The following is an 18,935-nucleotide window of genomic DNA, read 5'->3' on the forward strand; positions in this document are numbered from 1 at the left end:
AGAACAAAGGAAAAACACTCAATGGTGCAAATTTATCACTACCCGCCGTCTCGTGCCTGGCGTACAGTTCTAGTGCCACCAGTCCTGCCCGGCGTACAGTTCCAGTGCCGCCAGTCCTGCCCGGCGTACAGTTCCAGCGCCGCCAGTCCTGCCCGGCGTACAGTTCCAGCGCCGCCAGTCCCGTGTGGGTGTATTAGCAGACTTCGCTACCTCCCCTCAGCCTCATCTAATGCCCAGCGCCTCTGCCCACATACATATCCTGGATCCCTTATTACAGGCGCTTGAGTCGCGTCTCTCTCCTGACCCTATAACACTTACTGCGGGACCATCACCCCACACACACACACACACACAGGTGACACTCACCGTGACCTCTTCGGCCTCTAGGGATAATGGGGGCAGAGGCGGGATCACCGTCCGTCTGTACCCCTCCTTTATCCTTCTCTTCCCTGCTGGAGACTGTCCGTAATCCTCCTCCGACGCTCTTCAACTGGCCCTCAATGAGAAGGCGCTCCAACCTCAGCTGCTCCAAGTCCTGGGGGACAGACAGAGAACGGTATCAGTGGCAGTAGGATGGGCAGGAGATGGAACGGGGGACGGAGGGGGAGACAGAGAGAGGATGACACAGGTAGCAGTAGGGGGAAGAGGGGGGCAGGAGATGGTACAGGGGACGGAGGGGGAGACAGAGAGAGGATGACACAGGTAGCAGTAGGGGGAAGAGGGGGGCAGGAGATGGAACGGGGGACGGAGGGGGAGACAGAAGATGATACAGGTAGCAGTAGGGGGAAGAGGGGGGGGGGGGCAGGAGATGGAACGGGGGACGGAGGGGGAGACAGACAAGATGATACAGGTAGCAGTAGGGGGAAGAGGGGGGGGGGGGGCAGGAGATGGAACGGGGGACGGAGGGGGAGACAGAGAAGATGATACAGGGGGAAGAGGGGGGGGGCAGGAGATGGAACGGGGGACGGAGGGGGAGACAGAGAGAAGATGATACAGGTAGCAGTAGGGGGAAGAGGGGGGGGCAGGAGATGGAACGGGGGACGGAGGGGGAGACAGAGAGAAGATGATACAGGTGGCAGTAGGGGGAAGAGGGGGGGGGGGCAGGAGATGGAACGGGGGACGGAGGGGGAGACAGAGAGAAGATGATACAGGTGGCAGTAGGGGGAAGAGGGGGAGGGGGCAGGAGATGGAACGGGGGACGGAGGGGGAGACAGAGAGAAGATGATACAGGTGGCAGTAGGGGGAAGAGAGGGGGGGGGCAGGAGATGGAACGGGGGACGGAGGGGGAGACAGAAGATGATACAGGTGGCAGTAGGGGGAAGAGAGGGGGGGGGGGCAGGAGATGGAACGGGGGACGGAGGGGGAGACAGAGAAGATGATACAGGTAGCAGTAGGGGGAAGAGGGGGGGGGGCAGGAGATGGAACGGGGGACGGAGGGGGAGACAGAGAGGATGATACAGGTGGCAGTAGGGGGAAGAGGGGGGGGGGCAGTAGATGGAACCGGGGACGGAGGGGGAGACAGAGAGAAGATGATACAGGTAGCAGTAGGTGAAAAAGAGGGGGGGGGGGGGCAGTAGATGGAACGGGGGACGGAGGGGGAGACAGACAAGATGATACAGGTAGCAGTAGGGGGAAGAGGGGGGGGCAGTAGATGGAACGGGGGACGGAGGGGGAGACAGACAAGATGATACAGGTAGCAGTAGGGGGAAGAGGGGGGGGGCAGGAGATGGAACGGGGGACGGAGGGGAAGCCTGAGAGAGGATGATACAGGTAGCAGTAGGGGGAAGAGGGGGGGGGCAGTAGATGGAACGGGGGACGGAGGGGGAGACAGAAGATGATACAGGTAGCAGTAGGGGGAAGAGGGGGGGGGGGCAGGAGATGGAACGGGGGACGGAGGGGGAGACAGACAAGATGATACAGGTAGCAGTAGGGGGAAGGGGGGGGCACGAGATGGAACGGGGGACGGAGGGGGAGACAGAGAGAAGATGATACAGGTAGCAGTAGGGGGAAGGGGGGGGCACGAGATGGAACGGGGGACGGAGGGGGAGACAGAGAGAAGGATGATACAGGTAGCAGTAGGGGGAAGGGGGGGGCAGGAGATGGAACGGGGGACGGAGGGGGAGACAGAGAGGATGATTCAGGTGGCAGTAGGGGGAAGAGGGGGCAGGAGATGGAACGGGGGACGGAGGGGGAGACAGAGAGAAGATGATACAGGTGGCAGTAGGAGGAAGAGGGGGGGGGGCAGGAGATGGAATGGGGGATGGAGGGGGAGACAGAGAGAAGATGATACAGGTGGCAGTAGGAGGAAGAGGGGGGGCAGTAGATGGAACGGGGGACGGAGGGGGAGACAGAGAGAAGATGATACAGGTAGCAGTAGGTGAAAAAGAGGGGGGGGGCAGTAGATGGAACGGGGGACGGAGGGGGAGACAGACAAGATGATACAGGTAGCAGTAGGGGGAAGAGGGGGGGGGCAGGAGATGGAACGGGGGACGGAGGGGGAGACAGAGAGAAGATGATACAGGTAGCAGTAGGTGAAAAAGAGGGGGGCGGGGCAGTAGATGGAACGGGGGACGGAGGGGGAGACAGAAGATGATACAGGTAGCAGTAGGGGGAAGAGGGGGGGGGGCAGGAGATGGAACGGGGGACGGAGGGGGAGACAGAGAGGATGATACAGGTGGCAGTAGGGGGAAGAGGGGGGGGGGGGGGGCAGTAGATGGAACCGGGGACGGAGGGGGAGACAGAGAGAAGATGATACAGGTAGCAGTAGGTGAAAAAGAGGGGGGGGGGGGGCAGTAGATGGAACGGGGGACGGAGGGGGAGACAGAAGATGATACAGGTAGCAGTAGGGGGAAGAGGGGGGGGGGCAGGAGATGGAACGGGGGACGGAGGGGGAGACAGACAAGATGATACAGGTAGCAGTAGGGGGAAGGGGGGGGCACGAGATGGAACGGGGGACGGAGGGGGAGACAGAGAGAAGATGATACAGGTAGCAGTAGGGGGAAGGGGGGGGGCAGGAGATGGAACGGGGGACGGAGGGGGAGACAGAGAGAAGATGATACAGGTGGCAGTAGGAGGAAGAGGGGGGGGGGGCAGTAGATGGAACGGGGGACGGAGGGGGAGACAGAGAGAAGATGATACAGGTAGCAGTAGGTGAAAAAGAGGGGGGGGCAGTAGATGGAACGGGGGACGGAGGGGGAGACAGACAAGATGATACAGGTAGCAGTAGGGGGAAGAGGGGGGGGCAGGAGATGGAACGGGGGACGGAGGGGAAGCCTGAGAGAGGATGATACAGGTAGCAGTAGGGGGAAGAGGGGGGGGGGGCAGGAGATGGAACGGGGGACGGAGGGGGAGACAGAGAAGATGATACAGGTGGCAGTAGGAGGAAGGGGGGGGGCAGTAGATGGAACGAGTGACGGAGGGGGAGACAGAAGAAGATACAGGTGGCAGTAGGGGGAAGAGGGGGGGGGGGGGGCAGGAGATGGAACGGGGGACGGAGGGGGAGACAGTGAGAAGATGATACAGGTGGCAGTAGGGGGAAGAGGGAGGCGGGGCAGTAGATGGAACGGGGGACGGAGGGGGAGACAGAAGATGATACAGGTAGCAGTAGGGGGAAGAGGGGGGGGGGGGCAGTTGATGGAACGGGGGACGGAGGGGGAGACAGAAGATGATACAGGTAGCAGTAGGGGGAAGAGGGGGGCGGGGCAGGAGATGGAACGGGGGACGGAGGGGGAGACAGAGAGAAGATGATACAGGTGGCAGTAGGGTGAAGAGGGGGGGGGCAGGAGATGGAACGGGGGACGGAGGGGGAGACAGAGAGAAGATGATACAGGTAGCAGTAGGGGGAAGAGGGGGGCGGGGCAGGAGATGGAACGGGGGACGGAGGGGGAGACAGTGAGAAGATGATACAGGTGGCAGTAGGGGGAAGAGGGAGGCGGGGCAGTAGATGGAACGGGGGACGGAGGGGGAGACAGACAAGATGATACAGGTAGCAGTAGGGGGAAGAGGGGGGGGGGGCAGGAGATGGAACGGGGGACGGAGGGGGAGACAGACAAGATGATACAGGTAGCAGTAGGGGGAAGAGGGGGGGGGGGCAGTTGATGGAACGGGGGACGAAGGGGGAGACAGAGAGAAGATGATACAGGTGGCAGTAGGGGGAAGAGGGAGGCGGGGCAGTAGATGGAACGGGGGACGGAGGGGGAGACAGAAGATGATACAGGTAGCAGTAGGGGGAAGAGGGGGGCGGGGCAGGAGATGGAACGGGGGACGGAGGGGGAGACAGAGAGAAGATGATACAGGTGGCAGTAGGGGGAAGAGGGGGGGGGCAGGAGATGGAACGGGGGACGGAGGGGGAGACAGAGAGAAGATGATACAGGTGGCAGTAGGGGGAAGAGGGGGGCGGGGCAGGAGATGGAACGGGGGACGGAGGGGGAGACAGAGAGAAGATGATACAGGTGGCAGTAGGGGGAAGAGGGGGGGGGGGCAGGAGATGGAACGGGGGACGGAGGGGGAGACAGAGAAGATGATACAGGTAGCAGTAGGGGGAAGAGGGGGGCGGGGCAGTAGATGGAACGGGGGACGGAGGGGGAGATGGGTGGGGGGGCTAGAGCGAGAACGGAACCCCAGCCAGTAGGGGGAGGAGGCAGGAGATAGAATGGGGGCACAGAGTGAGGATGATACAGGTGACAGCAGGGGAAGTCAGGGGCAGAGGTGACAGGTGGGGCGGAGGGGAAGCAGAACACGGTCAGGAGATGGGGGGGGGGTATTGAGTGCTCCGATGCAGGAGAGAACACAACAGACCTGAAGGTGTGAGATCTGATACTCCAGCAGCGCCAGTGCGTTACTGATACTGTCCTGAGTTCCCACAAACAGGAACGGCACCAACCCCTGGGGGAGACAGAAGACGTGTCAGTAGCTGGAAGCTCCCATCTATAGCTGCCCCCCAATGCCAGCCATTAGTAGTGTACATCTGTGATTACAGGGGAAGGCTGGCACCCACACTCAGAGCTGCCCCCAATGCCCGCCATTAGTAGGGTACATCTGTGATTACAGGGGAAGGCTGGCAACCACACTCAGAGCTGCCCCCAATGCCAGCCATTAGTAGGGTACATCTGTGATTACAGGGGAAGGCTGGCAACCACACTCAGAGCTGCCCCCCAATGCCCGCCATTAGTAGGGTACATCTGTGATTACAGGGGAAGGCTGGCACCCACACTCAGAGCTGCCCCCCAATGCCAGCCATTAGTAGGGTACATCTGTGATTACAGGGGAAGGCTGGCACCCACACTCAGAGCTGCCCCCCAATGCCCGCCATTAGTAGGGTACATCTGTGATTACAGGGGAAGGCTGGCAACCACACTCAGAGCTGCCCCCAATGCCAGCCATTAGTAGGGTACATCTGTGATTACAGGGGAAGGCTGGCAACCACACTCAGAGCTGCCCCCCAATGCCAGCCATTAGTAGGGTACATCTGTGATTACAGGGGAAGGCTGGCAACCACACTCAGAGCTGCCCCCCAATGCCAGCCATTAGTAGGGTACATCTGTGATTACAGGGGAAGGCTGGCACCCACACTCAGAGCTGCCCCCCAATGCCCGCCATTAGTAGGGTACATCTGTGATTACAGGGGAAGGCTGGCACCCACACTCAGAGCTGCCCCCCAATGCCAGCCATTAGTAGGGTACATCTGTGATTACAGGGGAAGGCTGGCAACCACACTCAGAGCTGCCCCCAATGCCAGCCATTAGTAGGGTACATCTGTGATTACAGGGGAAGGCTGGCACCCACACTCAGAGCTGCCCCCCAATGCCAGCCATTAGTTGGGTACATCTGTGATTACAGGGGAAGGCTGGCACCCACACTCAGAGCTGCCCCCCAATGCCCGCCATTAGTAGGGTACATCTGTGATTACAGGGGAAGGCTGGCACCCACACTCAGAGCTGCCCCCCAATGCCAGCCATTAGTAGGGTACATCTGTGATTACAGGGGAAGGCTGGCACCCACACTCAGAGCTGCCCCCCAATGCCCGCCATTGGTAGGGTACATCTCTGTGGCCATTCAGCCATGTACTGTATGTGGGTTTCTGCTGAACAGGCGGCACAGGACCCGGTCACCTCTTCATTCTGCTCCGTCCTGTCCCCGTCGGCCTCCACTCTCACCCGGACAATCCCCGATTTATCCACAATATCCTGGATTACGTTCCCATTCTTCCCAATGACTTTTCCTGCAGAGAGACACACGTTACGTATGGCAGAGCTGGGCGCTGGCCTGGGCATTACTTCCTCCAATGCCCCCCGCCCACATCTACACTCACCCACGAAGGACCTGGGCACTTGCATTGATCCCTCTGAAAACTCCAGGAATCCACGGGCCGCCCGCACGGCTTCCGGAGTCTGCGGGCGGGACAGCGATACGGAGGCGTCAGTAACGCGCAGACACCCTGCACACCCGGCCAGATAGCTGCACCCACCTTACCTCGCCATACACCCGGAATGTAAACGTCTCTTCATCCAGTTCTATAGCTGTAACGCCGGGAACCTTCCGCGCCTGCTGGATATTTGCCCCATGAGCTCCAATGGCGAGTCCTATTAGATCTTCCCGCACCTGGAACTCCTCCCTATACGCAACGGCGATCTGCTTACTGACCTGCAATACAGAGGGAAACGCCCAGCGTCACTCCACAAGCAAGCCTCGTACCTCCCATCAACCAGTCACCCAACAGTGGGAGGGGCAACTTCATACCGCCCATATACCAGAGTCACCCCACAGGGGGAGGGGCAGCCTCATACCTTCCATCAACCAGTCACCCAACAGTGGGATGGGAAGCCTCATACCACCCATATACTAGAGTCACCCCACAGGGGGAGGGGAAGCCTCATACCTTCCATCTACCAGAGTCACCCAACAGGGGGAGGGGAACCCTCATACCGCCCATCAACCAGTCACCCAACAAGGGGAGGGGCAACTTCATACCTCCACTATCAGTGTCACCCCACAACAGGAGGGACAGCCTCATACCTCCCATCAACCAGAGTCACCCCACAGGGGGAGGGGAAGCCTCATACCTCCACTACCAGTGTCACCCTACAGGGGGAGGGGCAGCCTCATACCTCCCATCTACTAGAGTCACCCCACAGGGGTAGGGGAAGCCTTAAACCTCCACTACCAGGGTCACCCCACAAGCAAACCTCATACCTCCCATCAACCAGTCACCCCACAGGGGGAGGGGAAGCCTCATACCTCCACTACCAGTGTCACCCCACAACGGGAGAGGCAGCCTCATACCTCCCATCTACCAGAGTCACCAAGGAGGGGAAGCCTCATACCTCCCATCAACCAGTCACCCAACAGGGGGAGAGGCAGCCTCATACCTCCCATCTACCAGAGTCACCCAACAGGGGGAGGGGAAGCCTCATAACTCCCATCTACCAGAGTCACCCAACAGGGGGAGGGGAAGCCTCATACCTCCCATCAACCAGTCACCTAACAGGGGGAGGGGCAACTTCATACTTCCACTACCAGTGTCACCCTACAGTGGGAGGGGCAGCCTCATACCTCCCATCTACCAAAGTCACCCCACTGGGGGAGGGACAGCCTCATACCACCCATCTAACAGAGTAACCCCACAAGCAAGCCTCATACCTCCCATCTACCAGAGTAACCCCACAGGGGCAGCCTCATACCTCCCATCTACCAGAGTCACCCAACAGGGGAGGGGCAACTTCATACCTCCCATCTACCAGAGTCACCCCACAGGGGCAGCCTCATACCTCCCATCTACCAGTATCACCCCACAGGGGGAGGGGCAGCCTCATACCTCCCATCTACCACAGTAACCCTACAGGGGGAGGGGGAAGCCTCATACCTCCCATCTACCACAGTAACCCTACAGGGGGAGGGGGAAGCCTCATACCATACCTCCCATCTACCAGAGTCACCCCACAACGGGAGAGGCAGCCTCATACCTCCACTACCAGTGTCACCCTACAGGGGGAGGGGCAGCTTCATACCTCCACTACCAGTGTCACCCTACAGGGGGAGGGCAGCCTCATACCTCCACTACCAGAGTCACCCCACAACGGGAGAGGCAGCCTCATACCTCCACTACCAGTGTCACCTTACAGGGGGAGGGGCAGCCTCATACCTCCACTACCAGAGTCACCCTACAGGGGGAGGGGCAGCCTCATACCTCCACTACCAGAGTCACCCCAAAACGGGAGAGGCAGCCTAATACCTCCACTACCAGTGTCACCCTACAGGGGGAGGGGCAGCCTCATACCTCCCATCTGCCAGAGTCACCCCACAAGGTAAAGGGAAGCCTCATACCTCCACTACCAGTGTCATCCCACAACAGGAGGGGCAGCCTCATACCTGCACTACCAGCATCACCCTACACGGGGAGGGGCAGCCTCATACCTCCACTACCAGCGTCACCCTACAGGGGGAGGGGCAGCCTCATACCTCCCATCAACCAGTCACCCCACAACAGGAGGGGCAGCTTCATACCTGCACTACCAGCATCACCCTACACGGGGAGAGGCAGCCTCATACCTCCACTACCAGCATCACCCTACAGGGGGAGGGGCAGCCACACAGCTCACGTAATATCACCTCACCTCCAGCTGCTTTGCCGCCCTCTCGTTCTGAGTGATGAGACGGAGTTTGGTCCGCAGAGCGCGCAGGTGGAGGTCACTCAGGAGTGATGAGCGTTTGATGACGGTCTCGTCTGTAGACTGACAGAAGAGAAAGGTTGCGTTCTGGTACAGCCGGCCCACATACACTCCCCCCACTCCTGTACATGATCCCAATAAGGCAATCTCACCAGGATAACCAGCTCCGTTCCGGTTTTGTCCAGGAAGACGCAGCCGGCTCCAACCACTTTCTTAAACTCCCTGTGAGCGTCCACGTTAGCAGAACTATAGACAGGAAAGCAGAGATCAGGCCACCGGCTGAGCCGCCCACACTGCGGCTGACCGCGGCCCCCCACCACACCTACATTGTGCAGAGGTCCTCGGGGAGCGGCACGCTGTACTTGAAGAATGTTCCGCTTGTGGCCATCGCATTCTGATTGAGGGGTCGCAGGCGACTGTGGCTGACAATCTCATTGTACGGAGAGTCGGAGACGGAATATTCTATCACATAAAACTGAGAGAGTGTAAGAATGCCGACAGGAATACAACACACACACAGTCTAAACTGAGGGTGCACTCATACTCACATCCCCTTTAATCATCCGAACATGAGCCGACCACCACCCAGAAGCCTCCTGTTCATTAGCGCGGGAATACACCTATAATTATCACCATGGTTACCAAACACAGCAAAGACAATCCCACTTCTAACACCATTCAGGAGACTGCTACCGTATATTACTGCCTGTAGGGTCACTACACCTCCACCCTGTCCTGTATCTCTCTATTCCTGTACTGACCTCACACACACACACACACACACACACACACACACACACACAGCTCTGTCACTACACCTCCACCCTGTCCTGTATCTCTCTATTCCTGTACTGACCTCACACACACACACACACAGCTCTGTCACTACACCTCCATCCTGTCCTGTATCTCTCTACTATTCCTGTACTGAGCTCACACACAGCTGCCACTACACCTCCACCCTGTCCTGTATCTCTCTACTATTCCTGTACTGACCTCACACACACAGCTCTGTCACTACACCTCCATTCTGTCCTGTATCTCTCTACTATTCCTGTACTGACCTCACACACAGCTCTGTCACTACACCTCCATCCTGTCCTGTATCTCTCTACTATTCCTGTACTGACCTCACACACAGCTCTGTCACTACACCTCCATCCTGTCCTGTATCTCTCTACTATTCCTGTACTGAGCTCACACACACACAGAGCTCTGTCACCACACCTCCATCCTGTCCTGTATCTCTCTACTATTCCTGTACTGACCTCACACACACAGCTCTGTCACTACACCTCCATCCTGTCCTGTATCTCTCTACTATTACTGTACTGACCTCACACACACACACCTCTGTCACTGCACCTCCATCCTGTCCTGTATCTCTCTATTCCTGTACTGACCTCACACACACACACACACACACAGCTCTGTCACTACACCTCCATCCTGTCCTGTATCTCTCTACTATTCCTGTACTGAGCTCACACACAGCTGCCACTACACCTCCACCCTGTCCTGTATCTCTCTACTATTCCTGTACTGACCCCACACACAGCTCTGTCACTACACCTCCCCCCTGTCCTGTATCTCTCTACTATTCCTGTACTGACCTCACACACACAGCTCTGTCACTACATCTCCATCCTGTCCTGTATCTCTCTACTATTCCTGTACTGACCTCACACACACAGCTCTGTCACTACACCTCCATCCTGTCCTGTATCTCTCTACTATTCCTGTACTGAGCTCACACACATAGCTCTGTCACTACACCTCCATCCTGTCCTGTATCTCTCTACTATTCCTGTACTGAGCTCACACACATAGCTCTGTCACTACACCTCCATCCTGTCCTGTATCTCTCTACTATTCCTGTACTGAGCTCACACACAGCTGCCACTACACCTCCACCCTGTCCTGTATCTCTCTACTATTCCTGTACTGACCCCACACACAGCTCTGTCACTACACCTCCCCCCTGTCCTGTATCTCTCTACTATTCCTGTACTGACCTCACACACACAGCTCTGTCACTACATCTCCATCCTGTCCTGTATCTCTCTACTATTCCTGTACTGACCTCACACACACAGCTCTGTCACTACACCTCCATCCTGTCCTGTATCTCTCTACTATTCCTGTACTGAGCTCACACACATAGCTCTGTCACTACACCTCCATCCTGTCCTGTATCTCTCTACTATTCCTGTACTGAGCTCACACACATAGCTCTGTCACTACACCTCCATCCTGTCCTGTATCTCTCTACTATTCCTGTACTGAGCTCACACACAGCTGCCACTACACCTCCACCCTGTCCTGTATCTCTCTACTATTCCTGTACTGACCCCACACACAGCTCTGTCACTACACCTCCATCCTGTCCCGTCTCTCACTGCTATTCCTGTATTGACCCCATACACACAGCTGCCACTACACCTCCACCCTGTCCTGTATCTCTACTATTCCTGTACTGACCCCCCCCCCCCACACACACACACACACACACACAGCTCTGTCACTACACCTCCACCCTGTCCTGTATCTCTCTACTATTCCTGTACTGACCCCACACACAGCTCTGTCACTACACCTCCAACCTGTCCTGTATCTCTCTACTATTCCTGTACTGACCCCCCCCCCCCCCACACACACACACAGCTCTGTCACTACACCTCCACCCTGTCCTGTATCTCTCTACTATTCCTGTACTGACCCCACACACAGCTCTGTCACTACACCTCCAACCTGTCCTGAATCTCTCTACTATTCCTGCACTAACCCCCCCCACCCACACAGCTCTATTTACTAGACCTCCATCCTGTCCTGTATCTCTCTGTATTCCTTCACTGACCTCACACACACACACAGCTGTCACTACACCTCCATCCTGTCCTGTATCTCTCTACTAATCCTGTACTGACCCCCCCCCCCCACACACACACACACACACAGCCAGCTGTCACTACACCTCCCATCCCGTCCTGTATCTCTCTACTATTCCTGTACTGACCCCACACACACACACAGCTCTGTCACTACACCTCCATCCTGTATCTCTCTACTATTCCTGTACTGACCTCACACACACAGCTCTGTCACTACACCTCCATCCTGTCCTGTATCTCTCTACTAATCCTGTACTGACCCCCCCCCCCCCCACACACACACGCACACACACAGCTATCACTACACCTCCCATCCCGTCCTGTATCTCTCTACTTTTCCTGTACTGACCTCGCACACATAGCTCTGTCTGTACACCTCCATCCTGTCCTGTATCTCTCTACTATTCCTGTACTGACCCCCCACACAGCTGTCACTACACCTCCATCCTGTCCTGTATCTCTCTACTATTCCTGTACTGACCCCACACACAGCTCTGTCACTACAACTCCATGTCCTGTATCTCTCTGCTCTTCCTGTACTGACCTCACACACAGCTCTGTCACTACACCTCCATCCTGTCCTGTATCTCTCTACTATTCCTGTACTGACCCCTCACACACACAGCTCTGTCACTACACCTCCATCCTGTCCTGTATCTCTCGACTATTCCTGTACTGACCCCACACACACACACACACACAGCTCTGTCACTACACCTCCATCCTGTCCTGTATCTCTCTACTATTCCTGTACTGACCTCACACACACAACTGTCACTACACCTCCATCCTGTCCTGTATCTCTATACTATCCTGTACTGACCTCACACACACACAGCTCTGTCACTACACCTCCATCCTGTCCTGTATCTCTCTACTATTCCTGTACTGAGCTCACACACAGCTGCCACTACACCTCCACCCTGTCCTGTATCTCTCTACTATTCCTGTACTGACCCCACACACAGCTCTGTCACTACACCTCCCCCCTGTCCTGTATCTCTCTACTATTCCTGTACTGACCACACACACAGCTCTGTCACTACATCTCCATCCTGTCCTGTATCTCTCTACTATTCCTGTACTGACCCCACACACATAGCTCTGTCACTACATCTCCATCCTGTCCTGTATCTCTCTACTATTCCTGTACTGACCCCACACACACAGCTCTGTCACTACACCTCCATCCTGTCCTGTATCTCTCTACTATTCCTGTACTGACCCCACCCACACCTGTTACTACACCTCCATCCTGTCCTGTATCTCTCTACTATTCCCGTACTGACCCCACACACACACACAGCTCTGTCACTACACCTCCCCCCTGTCCTGTATCTCTCTACTATTCCTGTACTCTCCTCACACACACAGCTCTGTCACTACACCTCCATCCTGTCCTGTTTCTCTCTACTATTCCTGTACTGACCTCACACACACAGCTGTCACTACACCTCCATCCTGTCCTGTATCTCTCTACTGTTCCTGTACTGACCTCACACACACAGCTCTGTCACTACACCTCCATCCTGTCCTGTATCTCTCTGCTATTCCTGTACTGACCCCACACACACAGCTGTCACTATAAATCACTGCTCCCGTGGCTCGTACCTCCACTTGGTCTCCCTCAGATATCTCCTTGGTACAGGTGGCTGGGGGCGGCAGCCGCACATCGGAGAAGGGGACACGCCTCTCCGGCTGGGAGCTGTCTCGGGATTAGAGATCAGAATTGCACATTGTGAGGAATAGTGCACAGCGCTAGGGGAGGGGGGCGCGGGAACATAGTCTGTAATCAGCGCCAGAAAAGCGCGTTAGGGGCTCAGTCACAGCATGCAGTGTTACTGGGCCCCTCATCCGCCAACTCACACCTGATTCTTATCACTGCCAGAGAGAGAGTCTGTGTACTATAGCTGGGAGCAGGTGCAGGTTATTACTCACTTGTTCTGGAACGCGACACTAACAGTCTCCTCGTGAACGTCCTGTACATAGCCCTAGATGACAGACACATGGTAATGAGAGCAATACATCTCGTATCTTGTACAAACTCTGTGCAAAACCAGATGATCTGCCAACAACAGACTGTAATCAGCTAGTGTGAGCGGGGAGAGACAATCAGTAAGGTTGTGGTTAGTTCTGGGGAAAAGCTGGTGACAGTTGTGGGGCAGTGGTATATAAAGGGTGACAGGGGGCAATATATAGAGGGTGACAGGGACGGGAGGCGGTACACAGGGGGTGACAGGGATAAAGGGAAATAATAAGAATTTACTCACCGGTAATTCTATTTCTCGTAGTCCGTAGTGGATGCTGGGAACTCCGTAAGGACCATGGGGAATAGACGGGCTCCGCAGGAGACTGGGCACTCTAAAGAAAAGATTAGGTACTATCTGGTGTGCACTGGCTCCTCCCTCTATGCCCCTCCTCCAGACCTCAGTTAGAATCTGTGCCCGGAAGAGCTGACATTACTAGGAAAGGATTTGGAATCCAGGGTAAGACTCATACCAGCCACACCAATCACACCGTATAACTCGTGATACTATACCCAGTTAACAGTATGAAATATAACTGAGCCTCTCAACAGATGGCTCAACAATAACCCTTTAGTTAAGCCAGTGGTTCCCAAACTTTTTTGAATCACGGCGCCCTAGAGTATCAGAATTTTTATCACGGCACCCCTAGTCCAAAAGTTTCTAATTGGGAAATTTATAAAAAATATGAAATTAAGTAAATTATGTTTATATGTCATACTTAGGTTCAGTTATGTGGTGAGGGACAAGATTTGTTCTGTTTGTACACATATTTTATGACTGGCAGCCACAAGTACTAGTTTTTCCTATTACATGGATAATAAATATTTTGAATTGGTTCTGGACCACCAACCCGAGGCACCCCTGCAAGTGTCCCGCGGCACCCCAGGGTGCCACGGCACACAGTTTGGGAACCACTGAGTTAAACAATAACTATATACAAGTATTGCAGACAATCCGCACTTGGGACGGGCGCCCAGCATCCACTACGGACTATGAGAAATAGAATTACCGGTGAGAAAATTCTTATTTTCTCTGACGTCCTAGTGGATGCTGGGAACTCCGTAAGGACCATGGGGATTATACCAAAGCTCCCAAACGGGCGGGAGAGTGCGGATGACTCTGCAGCACCGAATGAGCAAAGGCAAGGTCCTCCTCAGCCAGGGTATCAAACTTGTAGAACTTAGCAAATGTGTTTGTACCCGACCAAGTAGCAGCTCGGCAAAGCTGTTAAGCCGAGACCCCTCGGGCAGCCGCCCAAGAAGAGCCCACCTTCCTTGTGGAATGGGCTTTTACTGATTTAGGATGCAGTAACCCTACCGCAGAATGAGCTTGCTGAATCGTGTTACAGATCCAGCGCGCAATAGTTTGCTTTGAAGCCGGAGCACCCAGTTTGATGGGTGCATGCAGGATAAACAGCGAGTCAGTTTTCCTGACTCCAGCCGTCCTGGCTAGATAGATTTTCAAAGCCCTGACTACGTCCAGCAACTTGGAGGCCTCCAAATCCAGAGTAGCCGCAGGCACCACAATAGGTTGGTTCAAATGAAACGATGATACCACCTTTGGGAGAAATTGGGGACGAGTCCTCAATTCTGCCCTGTCCATATGGAAAATCAGATACGGGCTTTCACATGACAAAGCCGCCAATTCTGACACACGCCTAGCTGAAGCCAAGGCCAACAGCATGACCACCTTCCACGTGAGATACTTTAGCTCCACGGTCTTAAGTGGCTCAAACCAGTGTGATTTCAGGAAATCCAACACAACGTTAAGATCCCAAGGTGCCACTGGAGGCACAAAAGGGGGCTGAATATGCAGCACTCCCTTAACAAACGTCTGAACTTCAGGCAGTGAAGCCAGTTCTTTTTGAAAGAAAATAGATAGGGACGAAATCTGGACCTTTATGGATCCTAATTTTAGGCCCAAAGTCACGCCTGACTGTAGGAAGTGCAGGAATCGACCCAGCTGGAATTCCTCTGTAGGGGCCTTCCTGGCCTCACACCAAGCAACATATTTTCGCCATATACGGTGATAATGTTTCGCTGTCACGTCTTTCCTAGCCTTGATCAGCGTAGGAATAACTTCATCCGGAATGCCATTTTCCGCTAGGATCCAGCGTTCAACCGCCATGCCGTCAAACGCAGCCGCGGTAAGTCTTGGAACAGACAGGGCCCCTGCTGTAACAGGTCCTGTCTGAGAGGCAGAGGCCATGGGTCCTCTGAGATAATTTCTTGTAGTTCTGGGTACCAAGTTCTTCTTGGCCAATCCGGAACGATGAGTATAGTTCTTACTCCTCTCTTTCTTATTATCCTCAGTACCTTGGGTATGAGAGGAAGAGGAGGGAACACATAAACCGACTGGTACACCCACGGTGTCACTAGTGCGTCCACAGCTATCGCCTGAGGGTCCCGTGACCTGGCGCAATATTTTTTTTTACTTTTTGTTGAGGCGGGACGCCATCATGTCCACCTGTGGCAGTTCCCAACGGTTTACAATCTGTGTGAAGACTTCTTGATGAAGTCCCCACTCTCCCGGGTGGAGGTCGTGCCTGCTGAGGAAGTCTGCTTCCCAGTTGTCCACTCCCGGAATGAACACTGCTGACAGTGCTAGCACGTGATTCTCCGCCCATCGAAGAATCCTTGTGGCTTCTGCCATTGCCATCCTGCTTCTTGTGCCGCCCTGGCGGTTTACATGGGCGACCGCCGTGATGTTGTCTGACTGAATCAGTACAGTTTGGTTTTGAAGCAGGGGCTCTGCTTGACTCAGGGCGTTGTAGATGGCCCTTAGTTCCAATATATTTATGTGTAGAGAAGTCTCCAGACTTGACCACTGTCCTTGGAAGTTTCTTCCCTGAGTGACTGCCCCCATCCTCGGAGGCTTGCATCCGTGGTCACCAGGATCCAGTCCTGTATGCCGAACCTGCGTCCCTCGAGAAGATGAGCACTCTGCAGCCACCACAGAAGAGACACCCTGGCCCTTGGGGACAGGGTGATCAACCGATGCATCTGAAGATGCGATCCGGACCATTTGTCCAACAGATCCCACTGAAAGATCCTTGCATGGAACCTGCCGAAGGGAATTGCTTCGTAAGAAGCCACCATCTTTCTCAGGACTCGCGTGCAGTGATGCACCGACACCTGTTTTGGTTTCAGGAGGTCCCTGACCAGAGATAACAATTCCTGGGCCTTCTCCTCCGGGAGAAACACCTTCTTCTGTTCTGTGTCCAGAATCATTCCCAGGAAAAGCAGACGCGTCGCAGGTATCAGCTGCGACTTTGGGATATTCAGAATCCAGCCGTACTGTTGCAACACTTCCTGAGAGAGTGCTACGCTGACCAACAACTGCTCTTTGGACCTCGCCTTTATGAGGAGATCGTCCAAGTACGGGATAATTATAACTCCCTTTCTTCGAAGGAGTATCATCATTTCGGCCATTACCTTGGTAAATATTCTCGGAGCCGTGGAGAGACCAAACGGCAACGTCTGGAATTGGTAATGACAGTTCTGTACCATAAACCTGAGGTACTCCTGGTTAGGTGGGAAAATGGGGACATGCAAGTAAGCATCCTTGATGTCCAGCGACACCATAAAATCCCCCTCTTCCAGGCTTGCAATAACCGCCCTGAGCGATTCCATTTTGAACTTGAACTTCTTTATATAAGTGTTCAAGGATTTTAAATTCAGGATGGGTCTCACCGAACCGTCCGGTTTCGGTACCACAAACATTGTGGAATAGTAACCCCTGCCCTGTTGAAGGAGGGGGACCTTGATTATCACCTGCTGGAGGTACAGCTTGTGAATTGCAGCCAGTACTACCTCCCTTTCCCTGGGAGGAGCTGGCAAGGCTGATTTGAGGTAACGGCGAGGGGGAGTCGCCTCGAACTCCAGCTTGTATCCCTGAGATACCACTTGTAGAACCCATAGATCCACTTGTGAGCGAACCCACTGGTTGCTGAAGTTTCGGAGACGCGCCCCCACCGCACCTGGCTCCGCCTGTGGAGCCCCAACGTCATGCGGTGGACTTAGTGGAAGCGGGGGAGGATTTTTGTTCCTGGGAACTGGCTGCCTGGTGCAGCTTCTTTCCTCTCCCCCTGCCTCTGGCCAGAAAGGATGCTCCTCTGACCCGCTTGCCTTTCTGAGGCCGAAAGGACTGCATTTGATAATACGGTGCTTTCTTAGGCTGTGAGGGAACCTGAGGTAAAAAGGTCGACTTCCCAGCAGTTGCTGTGGATACGAGGTCCGAGAGACCGTCCCCAAATAGTTCCTCACCCTTATAAGGCAAAACCTCCATGTGTTTTTTAGAATCAGCATCACCTGTCCACTGCCGAGTCCATAATACTCTCCTGGCAGAAATGGACATTGCATTAATTCTAGATGCCAGCAGGCAAATGTCCCTCTGTGCATCCCGCATATATAAGACGACGTCTTTTATATGTTCGATGGATAGCAAAATAGTATCCCTGTCGAGGGAATCAATGTTGTCTGACAGGGTATCAGTCCATGCTGCTACAGCACTACACATCCAGGCAGAAGCAATAGCAGGTCTCAGTAGAGTACCAGAGTGTGTATAAACAGACTTCAGGATAGCTTCCTGCTTTCTATCTGCAGGATCCTTTAGGGCGGCCGTATCCTGAGACGGCAGTGCCACCCTTTTAGATAAGCGTGTTAGCGCCTTGTCCACCCTAGGGGATGTTTCCCAACGTAACCTATCCGTTGGCAGGAAAGGGTACGCCATCAATAACCTCTTAGAAATCACTAGTTTCTTATCAGGGGAACTCCACGCTTCTGCACACAAAATAAGAATTTACTTACCGATAATTCTATTTCTCGGAGTCCGTAGTGGATGCTGGGGTTCCTGAAAGGACCATGGGGAATAGCGGCTCCGCAGGAGACAGGGCACAAAAGTAAAGCTTTTCCGATCAGGTGGTGTGCACTGGCTCCTCCCCCTATGACCCTCCTCCAGACTCCAGTTAGGTACTGTGCCCGGACGAGCATACACAATAAGGGAGGAATTTTGAATCCCGGGTAAGACTCATACCAGCCACACCAATCACACCGTACAACTTGTGATCTAAACCCAGTTAACAGTATGATAACAAAAGGAGCCTCTGAAAGACGGCTTCCTACAACAATAACCCGATTTTTGTAACAATAACTATGTACAAGTATTGCAGAATAATCCGCACTTGGGATGGGCGCCCAGCATCCACTACGGACTCCGAGAAATAGAATTATCGGTAAGTAAATTCTTATTTTCTCTATCGTCCTAGTGGATGCTGGGGTTCCTGAAAGGACCATGGGGATTATACCAAAGCTCCCAAACGGGCGGGAGAGTGCGGATGACTCTGCAGCACT

At 54.7% G+C, this 18,935-nt stretch overlaps 1 protein-coding gene across 2 annotated transcripts in view; it reads right to left on the minus strand.

Moving 5' to 3' along the window:
• The window catches only part of FXR2 (FMR1 autosomal homolog 2), a 62,430-nt gene that overhangs the window by 34,431 nt on the left and 9,064 nt on the right, over positions 1-18,935 (minus strand). For both annotated transcript variants that reach the window (XM_063930667.1, XM_063930666.1), the window contains exons 2-12: positions 13,496-13,548; positions 13,169-13,262; positions 9,215-9,286; positions 8,993-9,141; positions 8,819-8,912; positions 8,613-8,729; positions 6,472-6,642; positions 6,311-6,389; positions 6,111-6,220; positions 4,798-4,884; positions 367-535 (exon numbers count right to left, since the gene is read on the minus strand). In XM_063930667.1, coding sequence (XP_063786737.1) covers positions 367-535; positions 4,798-4,884; positions 6,111-6,220; positions 6,311-6,389; positions 6,472-6,642; positions 8,613-8,729; positions 8,819-8,912; positions 8,993-9,141; positions 9,215-9,286; positions 13,169-13,262; positions 13,496-13,548 — 1,195 coding nt within the window. The remainder of the gene's footprint in view (positions 1-366; positions 536-4,797; positions 4,885-6,110; positions 6,221-6,310; positions 6,390-6,471; positions 6,643-8,612; positions 8,730-8,818; positions 8,913-8,992; positions 9,142-9,214; positions 9,287-13,168; positions 13,263-13,495; positions 13,549-18,935) is intronic.

The sequence above is a fragment of the Pseudophryne corroboree genome, chromosome 6 (genome assembly GCF_028390025.1).
Source record: "Pseudophryne corroboree isolate aPseCor3 chromosome 6, aPseCor3.hap2, whole genome shotgun sequence".
Classification (NCBI taxonomy): Eukaryota; Metazoa; Chordata; class Amphibia; order Anura; family Myobatrachidae; genus Pseudophryne; species Pseudophryne corroboree.